The 13793-nt window shown below is 36.8% G+C and overlaps 1 protein-coding gene and 2 pseudogenes across 2 annotated transcripts; 1 reads left to right on the plus strand and 2 right to left on the minus strand.

Moving 5' to 3' along the window:
* The first annotated feature begins 332 nt into the window (after window positions 1–332).
* Window positions 333–848, plus strand: LOC147933844 (uncharacterized protein At1g43920, Chloroplastic pseudogene; annotated as a pseudogene).
* A 497-nt stretch (window positions 849–1345) lies between these two features.
* On the minus strand, window positions 1346–3832 carry LOC104727881 (uncharacterized). Its single transcript, XM_087472351.1, has 2 exons — window positions 2399–3832; window positions 1346–2323 (listed from the first exon to the last, which is right to left on the minus strand). Exons 1-2 carry the CDS (start codon window positions 2432–2434, stop codon window positions 1346–1348), a joined length of 1014 nt encoding a protein of 337 aa, XP_087328477.1. The 5' UTR covers window positions 2435–3832.
* A 2711-nt stretch (window positions 3833–6543) lies between these two features.
* Window positions 6544–13688, minus strand: LOC109127261 (F-box protein At3g26010 pseudogene; annotated as a pseudogene). The gene is made up of 2 exons (XR_015571324.1): window positions 12997–13688; window positions 6544–7045 (listed from the first exon to the last, which is right to left on the minus strand). The product of XR_015571324.1 is annotated as an F-box protein At3g26010 pseudogene (transcript).
* Window positions 13689–13793: the final 105 nt, after the last annotated feature.

A 13793-nucleotide genomic window follows, 5' to 3' on the forward strand; every position in this document is an offset into this window, starting at 1 on the left:
AGGCCATTTTAATCATCAACTTTTTAGCAGGCCATTTTAATCATGAACTTATTGTTGACTTTTATTTTAAACATCATCTTTTGTTGACTGAGCCAAAATTATCATAACGTTAAATCAACAAACAGAGCTAGTAACAAACGTTTATGTGTCGTTAAACATCCTCTGTTAGTGAGAAACGGCTTCATTTGGCAAAAACTAAAACCCCCAAATCCATTAAAACCAAATCCCTAATTTCTCAAATCATCATCTTCTCCAAATCGATCCTCTTCTCATTTTCTCAGTGTCTCGTCCTTATCACCAAGCTCGTTTTTCCTGTATCTTCTCCTTTAGTTATGAGATGTAATTTTGGGCAATCGAGTGGGCAAAATATAAACTGCGGGTTTCCTTCGAAGTGTCATTGTGGGTTAGACGTTGTTATCTATACGTCGACCACAAAACAAAACCCAGGAAGACCTTTCTTCCGATGTCCAACCAAACGAGATGTAAGTAATTTTGAATTTTATGTTTTCTGGTTCTTTAATAATTATTATCGTTTGCATTTCTAGGACAATTTGTTTAAATGGGTCGAAGATGGTGTGTATGAGGAGGTTGTAGATGCTTTGCCGAAATTATCCATCATTGACAGCGAGTTAAGCAATGCGAAATCTGAGGTTGCAGTAGAGATTGAAGAGTTAAAAGCTATGATCGAAGGATTGAAGGTAAAGGAAATGTGGAACAAAAGAGAAATTAAGAAATGGAAATTGATGATCAAGTTGTTCTTCATGTGCTTTTGTTTTATTGTCATTGCCATTGTGATCCTAATGTTATGTAAAACAAAAAAACAGAGGATGCTTGTACTTGGTTATTAGTGTATTTTGTCTTAGTTTTGTGTCCTTTTCTCTTTGTTTTGTGTCTTGGTAATGAAATGCTACTTTGATTACCTAATGTTGTTGTGTTAATGGAAACAAAAATGTTACAAGACAAAATAGATCAATGCCTTTCAGTACAAACAACATTAACCAAACCAACCATACATTAGGTTCAAACGATTTTAAAAAAAAACAAAGACAAACCAAAGACGACAATATAGACCCAAAAAAAAAAGTGCAACTGCCCAAAGCTAGGAGGAACTCTCAAACTATGATGCAAAACGCCCAATTCCTTGTCCTTGTGATCCTTGATCAGAGTGTGCTCCTTGTGATCCGTGTGCTCCTTGTGATATGTGTGATCTTCCTATGTGTGCTCTTCCTTGGGGTTGTGATGCTTGTTGTGATGCTTGTTGTGATGCTTGTCTTTGGGGTTGTGATGCTTGTGCTCCTTGGGGTTGTGATGGTGGTTGTGATGCTTGTCCTTGAGGCTGTGATGCTTATCTTTGGGGTTCTTGATTTATCCTCGGTCTTTTTGGTAAACTCGCGATAGTCGGATTTTTGCAAGCTTGTTTATTGTGCCCTTCTTCTTTGCAGTTAGAGCATGTCATAATTCTCCTAGCCCTTGACATCTTGTTATTTGAAGAAGAGGAAGATTCGTTTTTACCTTTCCTTCTAACATAATTTGATGGCCTTCCAGGATTGCCTCTTCTCCATGGTGGTGGCAAGACAAGCAGCCTATTCAACCTTGGCCACAATGGCATCCCTTTTACAGGTCTAATACCTTCTCGGTATGTTTCTCGCCACCTTATCTTTGTGTAATAGTCACTGACATAGTTTTCAACCTTCTCCTTTTTTTCAATTATCACACTTGCAGCATGAATACAAGGGATTCCAACCATCTGCCACTTCTTGCAACCACAAGTATTTGTATTCATATCGACAAAGTAGGTAACATCATTCACCTCAATCTCGTGCAAGTTGTTTCTCGCCATGTATCTGATGCACTGCAAAGACCCAGCTATCATCTTTTCATTCTCAGCATGAGCTCTCTTTGTGAATCTTGTCTTCAGTCTGTCAGCAATGATAAACCTCTTTGCATTTCTGACCATGCATTGCCTCATGATGTCTTCTAGCAAATCTAACAATGGCTTTTTCCTAGCCTGTCGAATAGTCCTATTAAAAGACTCACTTAGATTGTTGAGGTTGTCATTGCAACAAGCACCAATCCTAAAGAAAGCTCTGGACCATGATTTGGGATTAGTAACTTGCAGAGACGTATAAGCTTGCATATTGTACTTCTTTAGCTCTTCCATGCGATCAGTGAACTCTCCTGTGGTGTATGCTCGAGCTATCCTCCAAAACATGCGTTGTAGTTCTTGATCATGATTGTCTCTTTTCCAGTTATCCATGATGTGTTTTGCACACTGTCGATGCTCAGCATGTGGAAGTACCCCATGGATAGCTTTGACTAGACCCTGAGAACATAACAAAGTTTTAAATGAATCATAAGCTAAGAAAGTTGTAAATTTGCATAAAAAAACATAATTAACCTTTTGTTTATCTGAAATGATAGCTATGTCTTTCATTGTATGAAGACCCAAACTTGAAGAGAGATGCTTCACAAACCATTCCCAGTTGTCATCGTTTTCAATCTCCACAATTGCCCAAGCAATAGGAACAATCCTATTATCTCCATCTCTTCCAACTGCAGCTAAAAAGTGCCCTTTTATATCCCATTTCAGAAAAGCTCCATCTAATCCAATGATTGGTCTGCAAGTTTCCTTCCAAGAATCCTTTTGTGATTTAAAACATATATATAAACGAAAAAACCTCTGTTTGCTTCCAGTGATTGGCCTTGGTACTGTCTCGATCTCAAACTCAGAGCCTTTGTTTTGGTTTAAAACCTCTGCTTGGTAATCCCAGATTCATGCAAACTGGGACTCATGGCTAGCCTTTCTTGTACGCAAAACTTTGGTATTCGCCTTTGCACACTGATCTGGACTCACCTTCAACTTGTATTCTCTTTTAATCTCAGCAACCATATCATTTTATGTAAGCTTCGGATTCAGTCTCAACCTTTCTTCAAACAAAAAGGCAATAGCAGACCGCTTCAACATCTTTGAATACCCTGACCTCACACATATATGCTCATTGATATAAATCTTTATTTGCATCTTATGTTTCCTCTTCTCATATGAACAATATACTCTCCATGGACATTTAACACCATCTTCATCAACATAACAACATTTTGCACCAACCAACAGAGCTTGAGACCTATAAAGTTTAATGTCATATCGTGTCTTTAAAGAGTACTTCAAAACGGCGAGCTTGAAATCCTCAGGAGAGTTGTAAGTTTTCTCCAATACTAACAAACCCTCTGGATCTTAGCTGTCTTTATTTGTATGAGCTGCATCGTCCCTGTCTATGTCTTCCAACTCATCCTTGTCATCAGATGACAAAGGATCTGGAATCTTGTCTTCGTCCCAGATATCATCACCACTGTCATCGTCGGAACCAGCATCTTCTAGTCTAGCAGCCTCTGGGAAGTCTTCTTCAATATTTATGTTAGCATATTCCTCAATAGCTAAACCATTGTCCACTTCGTTACCATCTTCACCACCTACTGCATCATCAACATCATCACAATCTTTATCACCATACACCCTACAATCGTCTTCACTGTCTACAACAAGAGGAAGATCCATGTGAGGCTCTAAATCATCATCCTCTTCCACTCTGATTTTTCTTCGTTTACAACGCCGTTTTGAAGGTCCAGGAATCGACTCTGATACGCATACAATAGCTCTACCGCTATCTTCGCCGCCACCAAAATCCAATATGTCTTTAGGTTGAGCTCGATCTCCATCTCTGCCACCAGATTCCGAAACGACTTGCAGTTCAGCCTGAACTCTATCTCCGACATCAATATGTGATTCGCCTTGTAGTGGAGCTTCAACTCTATCTCCGACAATACTCTGTGATTCACCTCGTGGTGGAGCTACATGTCCGTCTCTGACAACACTCTCAACACTCTGTGATCCACGTCGACTTGTTTCTATCAACATCTCAATATAGCTACTCTTTCTCACATTTGACATTTGGGGCAGATGAATTGAAGAGAAAATGAGAAGAAGAGGATCGATTTGGAGAAGATGATGATTTGAGAAATTAGGGATTTGGTTTTAATGGATTTGGGGGTTTTAGTTTTTGCCAAACGAAGTCGTTTCTCACTAACAGAGGATGTTTAACGACACATAAACGTCTGTTACTAGCTCAGTTAATCGATTTAACGTCATGGTAATTTTGGCTCGATCAACAAAAGATGATGTTTAAAATAAAAGTCAACAAGAAGTTTATGATTAAAATGGCCTGCTAAGAAGTTGAGGATTAAAATGGCCTAAATTTGAATGTTGGTGATTTAAAAGGCATTTTTCCCAATTAAAAATCCTCAAAAGTTTGTGTAGATTATAGCACAAAAATCTATTGTCTGTTTAATTTTTGATTATATTAGGATTGATTATATTTTTTAAAAAATACAAAAATAATAAATTATATAATATCGCAATCTTATTAAAGGAAACTATTTAAAAAAATTATTACAATCTTAACAATGAAATAATCAAAAAAAAATAATTTTTAAATTTTTTTTGTTTCTTATAACGAATATGCAAATTTATTACCAAACTTTCTAGTGACACTTTTTCAACATTTTTTTCCCACTAAAATTACGAAATTAGATTTTTCCGTCAAAAAAATCTGAAATTTATACCTTATAAAAATGTTTTATTCAATTCTTTCATAAGATTTTTATAAGGTTTTTATAAAGTTTTTTCTAAGCTTTTAATAAATTTTTTTATATGGTTTTGATAGGATTTTTATAAGGCATTTACAAGGTTTTATAAGATTTTATAAGAATTTTATAAGGTTTTAATAAGGTTTTTAATAAAGCTTTTTTATAAGGTTTTAATAAGGTTTTTATGATGTTTTTTATAAAGCTTTTATAAATTTTTTTATATGGTTTATATAAGATTTTTATAATGCATTTACAAGGTTTTTATAATGTTTTTATAAGATTTTTATAAAGTTTTAATAAGGTTTTATAAGATTTTTTATAAGCCTTTTTATAAGGGTTTAAAAATTATTTTTGATTGGAGTGTACAATGGTCAAAGAGTTCTAGATATTCGATATTCGATTTTAGATTTTAGATTTTTAAATTCTTGAGATATTCTCTTCTAAGATATCTCTATTAGTTTTATTTGTTAAATTTGTGGTATTTTAATCTCATACTTATTAAAACGAAAGTAAATTTGCTAATAGCGTAATATAATTAAAAAATATATATTTTAGATTGGAGTGTACAATGGTCAAAAAGTTCTAGATATTTCGATATTCGATTTTAGATTTTTAAATTCTTGAGATATTCTCTTCAAAGATATCTCTATAGTTTTATTTGTTAAATTTGTGGTATTTTAATCTCATACTTATTAAAACGAAAGTACATTTGCTAATATAACATTCTATTTGTAAGGTTTACATAATAATACTTTACCATTTTAATAAATACCACAACTTATAGTTATAATTTGTAATATTATAAATATAATATATATCATTTCCTTATAAACGGGTATACATCTCGTAAATATTAAAACAAAAGTACATTTGCTAATATATCATTCTATTTGTAAGATTTACATAATAAGCCCTTATCATTTTAATAAATACCAAAGTCCAAAACTTAAAGTTATTATTTGTAATATTATAAATATACATACATCATTTCCTTATAAACATGTGCACATCTTAACAAATTTCTAACCAAATCATTTTCTTATACCTAATCATCTAAACAAATCTCTTATGATTTGCACAACATTAACAAATTAAACAAGATAAAAAGAATATACAGAATAAGTTAAAAAATCTTGATATATCCACCGAATTAACAAGGTGATAATCAATTATACCAAATCAACATAGATAAAGCAATAGATACCTCATAAACAGGTAGACTGCTAACCGGATTAGCAATTTAGAACTTATAACAATATATATAATATATTTATTTAAAATTTTGAAAAATATAATAAAAATATCAACCTAGCACGAGCTCTATTCTAGTTATTATATTATAATTGTAATAAAAAATAAAGTCCTAACGAGCCGTTCGGTAGTAGTTAAAAAATAAATAGTCTGCCACGAACATATCTAGGTGATGTAGACTGGTCTGTTTAACCAATGTAGTCTACACAAACAGATTAAGCACAAGAAAACAGCTAAAACAATGTATAAGTTAAGAAGGTGCAGTTTGACGGAAAAAAAAAATTAAGAAGGTGCTATATGTGTCAAATGTACTTTGTATCAAAACCAAACAAGAAAGTAAAACATGTTTGATTTTCATTCAATACAACACAAAATATATAAACTCTTTATTTTACCATTTAAACTAGACACAAAATATAAATCATTAATAATCATTTATTCTAGTTAAATTTTATATTATCTTTTTTTTAATAGACGACTTTCTAAGTGACAATTTTAATGAAATAAAATTTTATTTGTATAAGGACAATTAAAACGCAACTGAAAGAGTAATATAAATAAACTAGAGATAAGAAACAAAGAAATTCAAAAGACAAGACTTTATAAAAAAAAAAAAAAAACCATGCTGAAATCGAATAAAAAGAACAGTTATTTGCGTCTATCTCTCTTTCCGTGTAAAGTAGCGTCAGAAAGTAGTGAAATTGTATCGATCATCTCAATATGGGGAGGACGAGGCATCGGTTCAATCCACCGTGGAAGCATAAATTGTAATAACTTGACCGAAACTCTGTTGGCTTCGTTAAAGACTCGATTATATTCATCTCCGAGGATTGAATTCTTCTTTGTCCGCAAGTTACATGATACCGTATGACGATTCTGTTGACTCCATATATAGACAATATCACTATCAAAAGGATGCATTGCGATAGGTACATAATCACCTGAGAGGTTGGTTTTGGACAAAACCTGCTAAGAGTCATCATCATTGTTCAACCTCCATACCTTTAAAACGGTTTTTTCCTTTTGAGCTAATGATGTTCTCATACACATGAAATATCTTCTGGATGTAGTCAAGAGTACTCTTTTCAAGTTCCCATCGTCGTTGGGATCAGGGAGAGGTATAACCCGAAACTGATCAGATTCTGTTGGGCTTTCCAAGCCCAAGCCAACTCCTCTATTAGTATGATATTGTCCGCTTTGGGCCCAAGTGGCAAAACCCGCACGGATTTCTTATTGGGCTCCTTCCCAAAAGGCCTTATACTAATTGGAGTTGGTCTTGGCTTATATATTAGAACATTATTTTCTAATCTTCAGATGTGGGACATTGTTTGTATCCCAACAAACCTCCCCTCAAACTATGTACCATGATACTTTTGCCTCCCCTTCAGCGAAACCCAGGTACCTAGGCTCCGGTACCCCTTCATTCCTGAAGTATTCTTGAGGCACCCTTAACCATGTCATCTTTTTGAGAGATCCTCCCACACCAAACACAGAGCCCACACCCACTCCCCTAGGTCCACTTTTCGACCTAGGCTCTGATACCAATTGTTGTAAGCCAAGCCCAAGCCAACTCCCCTATTAGTATGATATTGTCCGCTTTGGGCCCAGGTGGCAAAGCCCGCATGGATTTCTTATTGGGCTCTTTCCCAAAAGGCCTCATACTAATTGGAGTTGGTCTTGGCTTATATATTAGAACATTATTTTCTAATCTTCAGATGTGGGACATTGTTTGTATCCCAACAAACCACCCCTCAAACTATGTACCACAATACTTTTGCCTCCCCTTTAGCGAAACCCAGGTACCTAGGCTCCGGTACCCCTTCATTCCTGAAGTATTCTTGAGGCACCCTTAATCATGTCATCTTTTTGAGAGATCCTCCCACACCGAACACAGAGCCCACACGCACTCCCCTAGGTCCACTTTTCGACCTAGGCTCCGATACCAATCTGTTAAGTTTTAACGGCGATAACCTCTCAAGAACTCAACACAAATTAGCTCAACCAACACACACAATCTCAGAACAAAGAAAAGTTAAACTGAAATAAGAAAGCAAGGACACAAGGAATTGTTTACCTAGTTCGATTCACCGATGTGATGAATCTACGTCTGGAGCTGGATTCAACCCAGCAATTCACTATAATGATTCAAGTGTTTCTCTCAAGCTCAAGAACAGAACTTCAGAGAAATTACAAAATAGAGATGAATAGAGATACAATAGGAGAGAATAAGAAGGTGTATATATATATATAACACAAAAGGATAAGTCCTAATCCTTCTGCAATTCCGATTTCTTCGAAATCAAATCTTTTCCTTCTTGGACTTCCAAACCGATGCCAAAGAATATTGAACTATCATTAAACCAGCTAACCAAGTCGACATCAAGTTAACCGGTTGAATTGGATCACACCATAACATTCTCCACCTTGATACAATTCTTCTCCTCCATTTTGAACTGCCATACTTGGGTTTAACCTCCAGCATTGTAAGCTTTAACACTTACTCCCATTTGATCAGCTTCAGAACATCCAAAGCTGAATTAAACTTGTTAATAGGGATACCTTTTGTTAGCATATCTGCAGGATTCTCTGAAGTGTGAATCTTGGACACTTATATTTCACCTTTCTCAATAACGTCACTGAGAAAAGATCTCTTGATTGCCATATGCTTGGTCCTCTCGTGATAAACACTATTCTTGGACAAGCAAATTGCAGACTGAGAATCACACCAAACTTGTGCCTTTTTCTGCTTCAAACCAAGATCCTCCAACAGATTTTTAATCCATATAGCTTCCTTCACTGCTTCAGTCAGAGCCATATAGTCTGCTTCAGTAGATGATAACGCCACAACTTGTTGTAAACTTGATTTCCAACTCACCGTATTACCACCCACTGTGAAAACATATCCACTAGTTGATCTTTTCCTATCCAAATCACCTCCATGATCTGAATCGCAATATCCAATCACACTAAAGTTCTTCTCTTTAGTGTAAACCAAACTCAAATCTTGAGAACCCTTAATGTATCTCAATAGCCATTTCACAGCTTCCCAATGCACTGCTCCAGGCTTACTCATAAAACGACTAACCAAACCTATGGCATAGGGAAGATCAGGTCGTGTACTAATCATTGAGTACATTACACTCCCAACAGCACTTGAGTATGGAGTCTTCTCTGTGTCAATACACTCGGTATCATTCCGAACTGCAAATTACTTGAAGTGTGTCCCAATAGGAGTATCTGCAGGCCTGCAGTCACTCATATTAAACCTTTTCAAAACCTTCTTCAAATATCCCGACTGAGACAAACACAAAACTCCTTGATCTTTGTCTCTTGTGCTTTCTCTTCCAAGAATCTTACTAGCAGCTCCCATGTCTTTCATCTCAAACTCTTCACTAAGTCTCTGTTTTATTTTGTTAATCTCTGACATGTTCTTTGCTGCAATCAACATATCATCCACATATAATAGAAGATAAACGAAATCACCTTCATTGATCATCTTCACATATATGCATTGATCATCTTCACTCCTTATAAACTTTTCTTCCGTCATAAACCTGTCAAATCTTTTGTTCCATTGACGTGGAGCCTGCTTTAAGCCATATAAAGATTTCTTAAGTAGACAAACCTTGTCTTTGCCATCAGTTGATTCAAAACCCTCTGGTTGCTCCATGTACAGCTCTTCCTCCAAATCTCCATGTAAGAAAGCTGTTTTAACATCCATTTGTTCTAACTCCAGGTCTTGATTAACCCCCACTGACATTAGTATCCTGATTGAAACATGCTTCACCACAGGAGCAAAGATCTCTTGGTAGTCTATTCCTTCTCTTTGTGTGAATCCTTTTGAGCACCAGGTATTCCAGGCTTCAGCTTGTATATCCACCTACACCCAATTACCTTCTTGTATGTGGGTCTATATACTAGAATCCAGGTTCTAGTCTTGAGTAATGAGTTCATCTCTTCTCTCATAGCACCATTCCACATAATCTAGTCTTTATCCTTTTGAGCATCATGGAGACACTGAGAATCTTCTTCAGCATTCAAAACCTCATATGCCATCAATGCAAAAGCAAATTGAGTATAATCCTTCAGTTTGACTGGAGCCACTATCTGCCTGTGAGGTCTGTCTTTCGCTAATTGATAGTTTGTCAACCCACTTCTTTCTGGTGACTGATCTTTCTCTGTTTCTTCACCACATTCTTCATCAGATTCTTCGCTTACAACTTCAGGTTCAGAGATAACTCCACCTTGCTTAGAACTTCCTTGTTCTTGGATCAATTCTGTAACAACATCATAATTTGTAGTTGAAGCTTCTGTAACTTCTTGAGCTTTGGCATCTGATTTTCCCTTCAAATCTTTGAACACTGTTTCCTCTTGAAACACCACGTTCCTACTAATCACACACTTTTCTTCATCCAACAGCCAAATCTTGTAAACCTTGGTGCCTGTAGGATAACCTAAGAAAACGCCTTTTAAAGCTCTTGGCTTCATTTTTCCTTGATCGTGATGAACGTATGCTATCGATCCAAATTTTCTTAAGTGTTTGTAACCCGGTTTTCTGTTCAACCATAGTTCTTCTGGGACATTGTGATCAATAGCCGAGGATGGAGATCTATTGATGATATACACAGCTGTAGCCGCTGCTTCAACCCAGAAAATTTCATCTAGACCAGACTCATTCAACAAGCATCTAACCTTCTCCATAATGGTCCTATTCATCCTTTCTGCTACACCATTTTGTTGTGGTGTATAAGTACATGTCCTATGCCTTTCTATCCCATGAGTTTTGCAATAAGAATCAAACCTTGTATTACAAAACTCTAAGCCATTATCTGTCCTCAAACACTTAATTTTCTTATCAACCTGATTCTCTACTAGCTCTTTCCATTCATAAAACTTCCCGAAAGTTTCATCCTTAGTCCTGAGAAAATATATCCATACTTTCCTAGTCTTGTCATCTATGATAGACAGAAAATATTGTTTACCTGACATAGATGGAGACACAGTTGATGATCCCCATAAATCCGCATGAACATAGCTTAATGCTTCTGTTGTTCCATGCTTTGCCACATTGAAACTCAACCTTTTAGACTTTCCCATAACACAATGCTCACAGAAATCTAACTCCTTGATTTCCTTATTATTCAGTAAACCCTTTCCAGCTAGTACCTTCATATTATTAATGCTCATGTGTCCCAAACGGCTATGCCACAAAGCTGTTATCTCCTTTGTCTCTACTATATTGCAATTCTCAGACATTACTGTCTGACCATCAAGAATGTATAATCCATTCACCAGATTTCCACACAATGCAGTAGTATTATCATTGAAATACCTAACATTGCCAGCTCCACCTTCATGTTGATATCCCAACTTATCTAGAGTTCCTGTGGAGATGAGATTTCTTCTCATATTGGGCACATACTTGACATTATTCAGAACTTTAATCGATCCTCCATTAGTGTTAACTCTAATGGAACCTTGTCCTTGAGATTCCACTAGATGATCATCACCAAGAAGGATTGTTGTTGATCCTCCTTCTTGAAAACTATAGAACCAGTCCCTTCTGGCTGTCATGTGAGACGTGCACCCAGAATCAAGCACCCACATATCTTTAACCATCTGATCATTAACACTTAATGCTTCAGAAAACACTAGTTTCTCTGTGATGACACCAGCTTCACCCTGATTTTCACTCTCTATCTTCTTCTTTCTAGCAAAACAGTCCTTTTTCAAGTGACCTTCTTTCTTGCAGATTCAGCAGGTAAGTCTTGTTTTAGAATTAGACCTGCTTCTTCCCCTGCCTTGTCCTCCTTTCTGATTATTCCTGACAATTGGTCTTCCTCTTTCACTTGTGTAGAGCACAGTTGATGAGCTTCTTTCATTCACCTTTAGCTCATCCAATACTCTCTCTAAAGATCTTGCAGATGAGACCACATCCTGAAGTGACAATTTCTTATTCCCATACTTTAAGGTATGCTTCAGCTGAGTGTAGCTATTAGGTAGACCATTCAAGAACAGAATTGCTTGTACTTCCTCTGCTACAGAAATCTCCAAACTACCTAGCTCAGCAACTATCTTCAAGAAATCATTCACATTCTCATTAATGGTCTTCGATTCACTCATCCTGAATGAAGAAAACTTAAGTTGCACATAGATCCGATTTGGTAAGGACGTCTCCATGTACAACTTGTTCAAGGTCTCCCACATCTCTGCAGCACTAGTACAATGATTAATTTTCCTCAGAACAGCATCACCAACATGAGCAATTATAAGATTCATAGCCTGTTCTGACTTCACCTTCTGCAGCTTTCTTTCCTTCACTTTTAGTAAGTGAAACCGTCTTTGTCAGAGAGAAGTCTTCTGTGATTCCTAATCTTCCATAAGGAGAAATCTGAATTTTCGTTAAAGACTTGGAACGAAGCCTTCGAATTTGTGTTCGTGTTCGCGTCGCTCGCCATCACCAATGCAAGCTTGACTCTGATACCAATTGTTGGACTTTCCAAGCCCAAGCCAACTCCCCTATTAGTATGATATTATCCGTTTTGGGCCCAGGTGGCAAAGCCCGCACGGATTTCTTATTGGACTCCTTCCCAAAAGGCCTTATACTAATTGGAGTTGGTCTTGGCTTATATATTAGAACATTATTTTCTAATCTTCAGATGTGGGACATTGTTTGTATCCCAACAAACCTCCCCTCAAACTATGTACCATGATACTTTTGCCTCCCCTTCAGCGAAACCCAGGTACCTAGGCTCCGGTACCCCTTCATTCCTGAAGTATTCTTGAGGCACCCTTAACCATGTCATCTTTTTGAGAGATCCTCCCACACCAAACACAGAGCCCACACCCACTCCCCTAGGTCCACTTTTCGACCTAGGCTCTGATACCAATTGTTGGGCTTTCCAAGCCCAATCCAACTCTCCTGTTAGTATGATATTGTCTGCTTTGGGTCCAGGTGGCAAAGCCCATACGGATTTCTTATTGGGCTCCTTCCCAAAAGGCCTCATACTAATTGGAGTTGGTCTTGACTTATAAATTAGAACATTATTTTCTAATCTTCAGATGTGGGACATTGTTTGTATCCCAACAGATTTGGCATACAAATCATGAGCTACAACTACTCCAGGTTGACTAAATAGATTGGAATAGTAAACCGTACCATCCACAGTCACATAATCAAGGTAGGTGATTTGGGGAGGACAGTGAATTATCTTAGAAGTCCATAGCTCTGTCTCAGAGGAATACAGAAACACATCCCAAGTGCACGAGAGATGATGACTCGTCGTCAGTATTGACGCTAACCTAACCACTTTGAAGCTCAAAACGACACCATCATTGTCCACGCGAGTCACCAACCTATAAACAGTAGAAGAATCATCTAGAAATGGTGGAGGGATTTTGATCCACTCTTGTAAAACTGGATTGCCCACAAAGCAGCCACCATGACCACGATAAGATCCTCGAATCAAAATCAGTCCGTTGGAATAATAGAAGCGAGCATATGGGATCAAAAGAGCTAGAGACTCTAGAAGATCCCATGTCTCACATGATGCGAGTCGCTTCTATAGAACCTTATGAGTTCTTTTGTTATGCCGCACTTTAGCGACTACGAGTTTGAGTTTTTGTGCACAGACACATACTGACGGCGGAAATACACAAATTCGATTACCGATTTGAATCTGTAGATGTCTCTCAAAGGCAGCCTCGCCAAAATCTCCGTCAATATCGCCTTTGGGAGTGTTTCCATTTGGAATAATTTGTGATTAGAGTTTTTAGGATTTTAGTGTCCGGAGAAATATCATATCATATATATATGGTATAATACAAACGTAACCTAAAAGTTAAGATTCCTAATTCAAAGACTCGGTTAAGTCGAACCGGAACATAAAACACACCAT

This window comes from Camelina sativa, chromosome 11, assembly GCF_030686135.1.
Source record: "Camelina sativa cultivar CO46 ecotype springtype chromosome 11, ASM3068613v1".
NCBI classification, from domain to species: domain Eukaryota; kingdom Viridiplantae; phylum Streptophyta; class Magnoliopsida; order Brassicales; family Brassicaceae; genus Camelina; species Camelina sativa.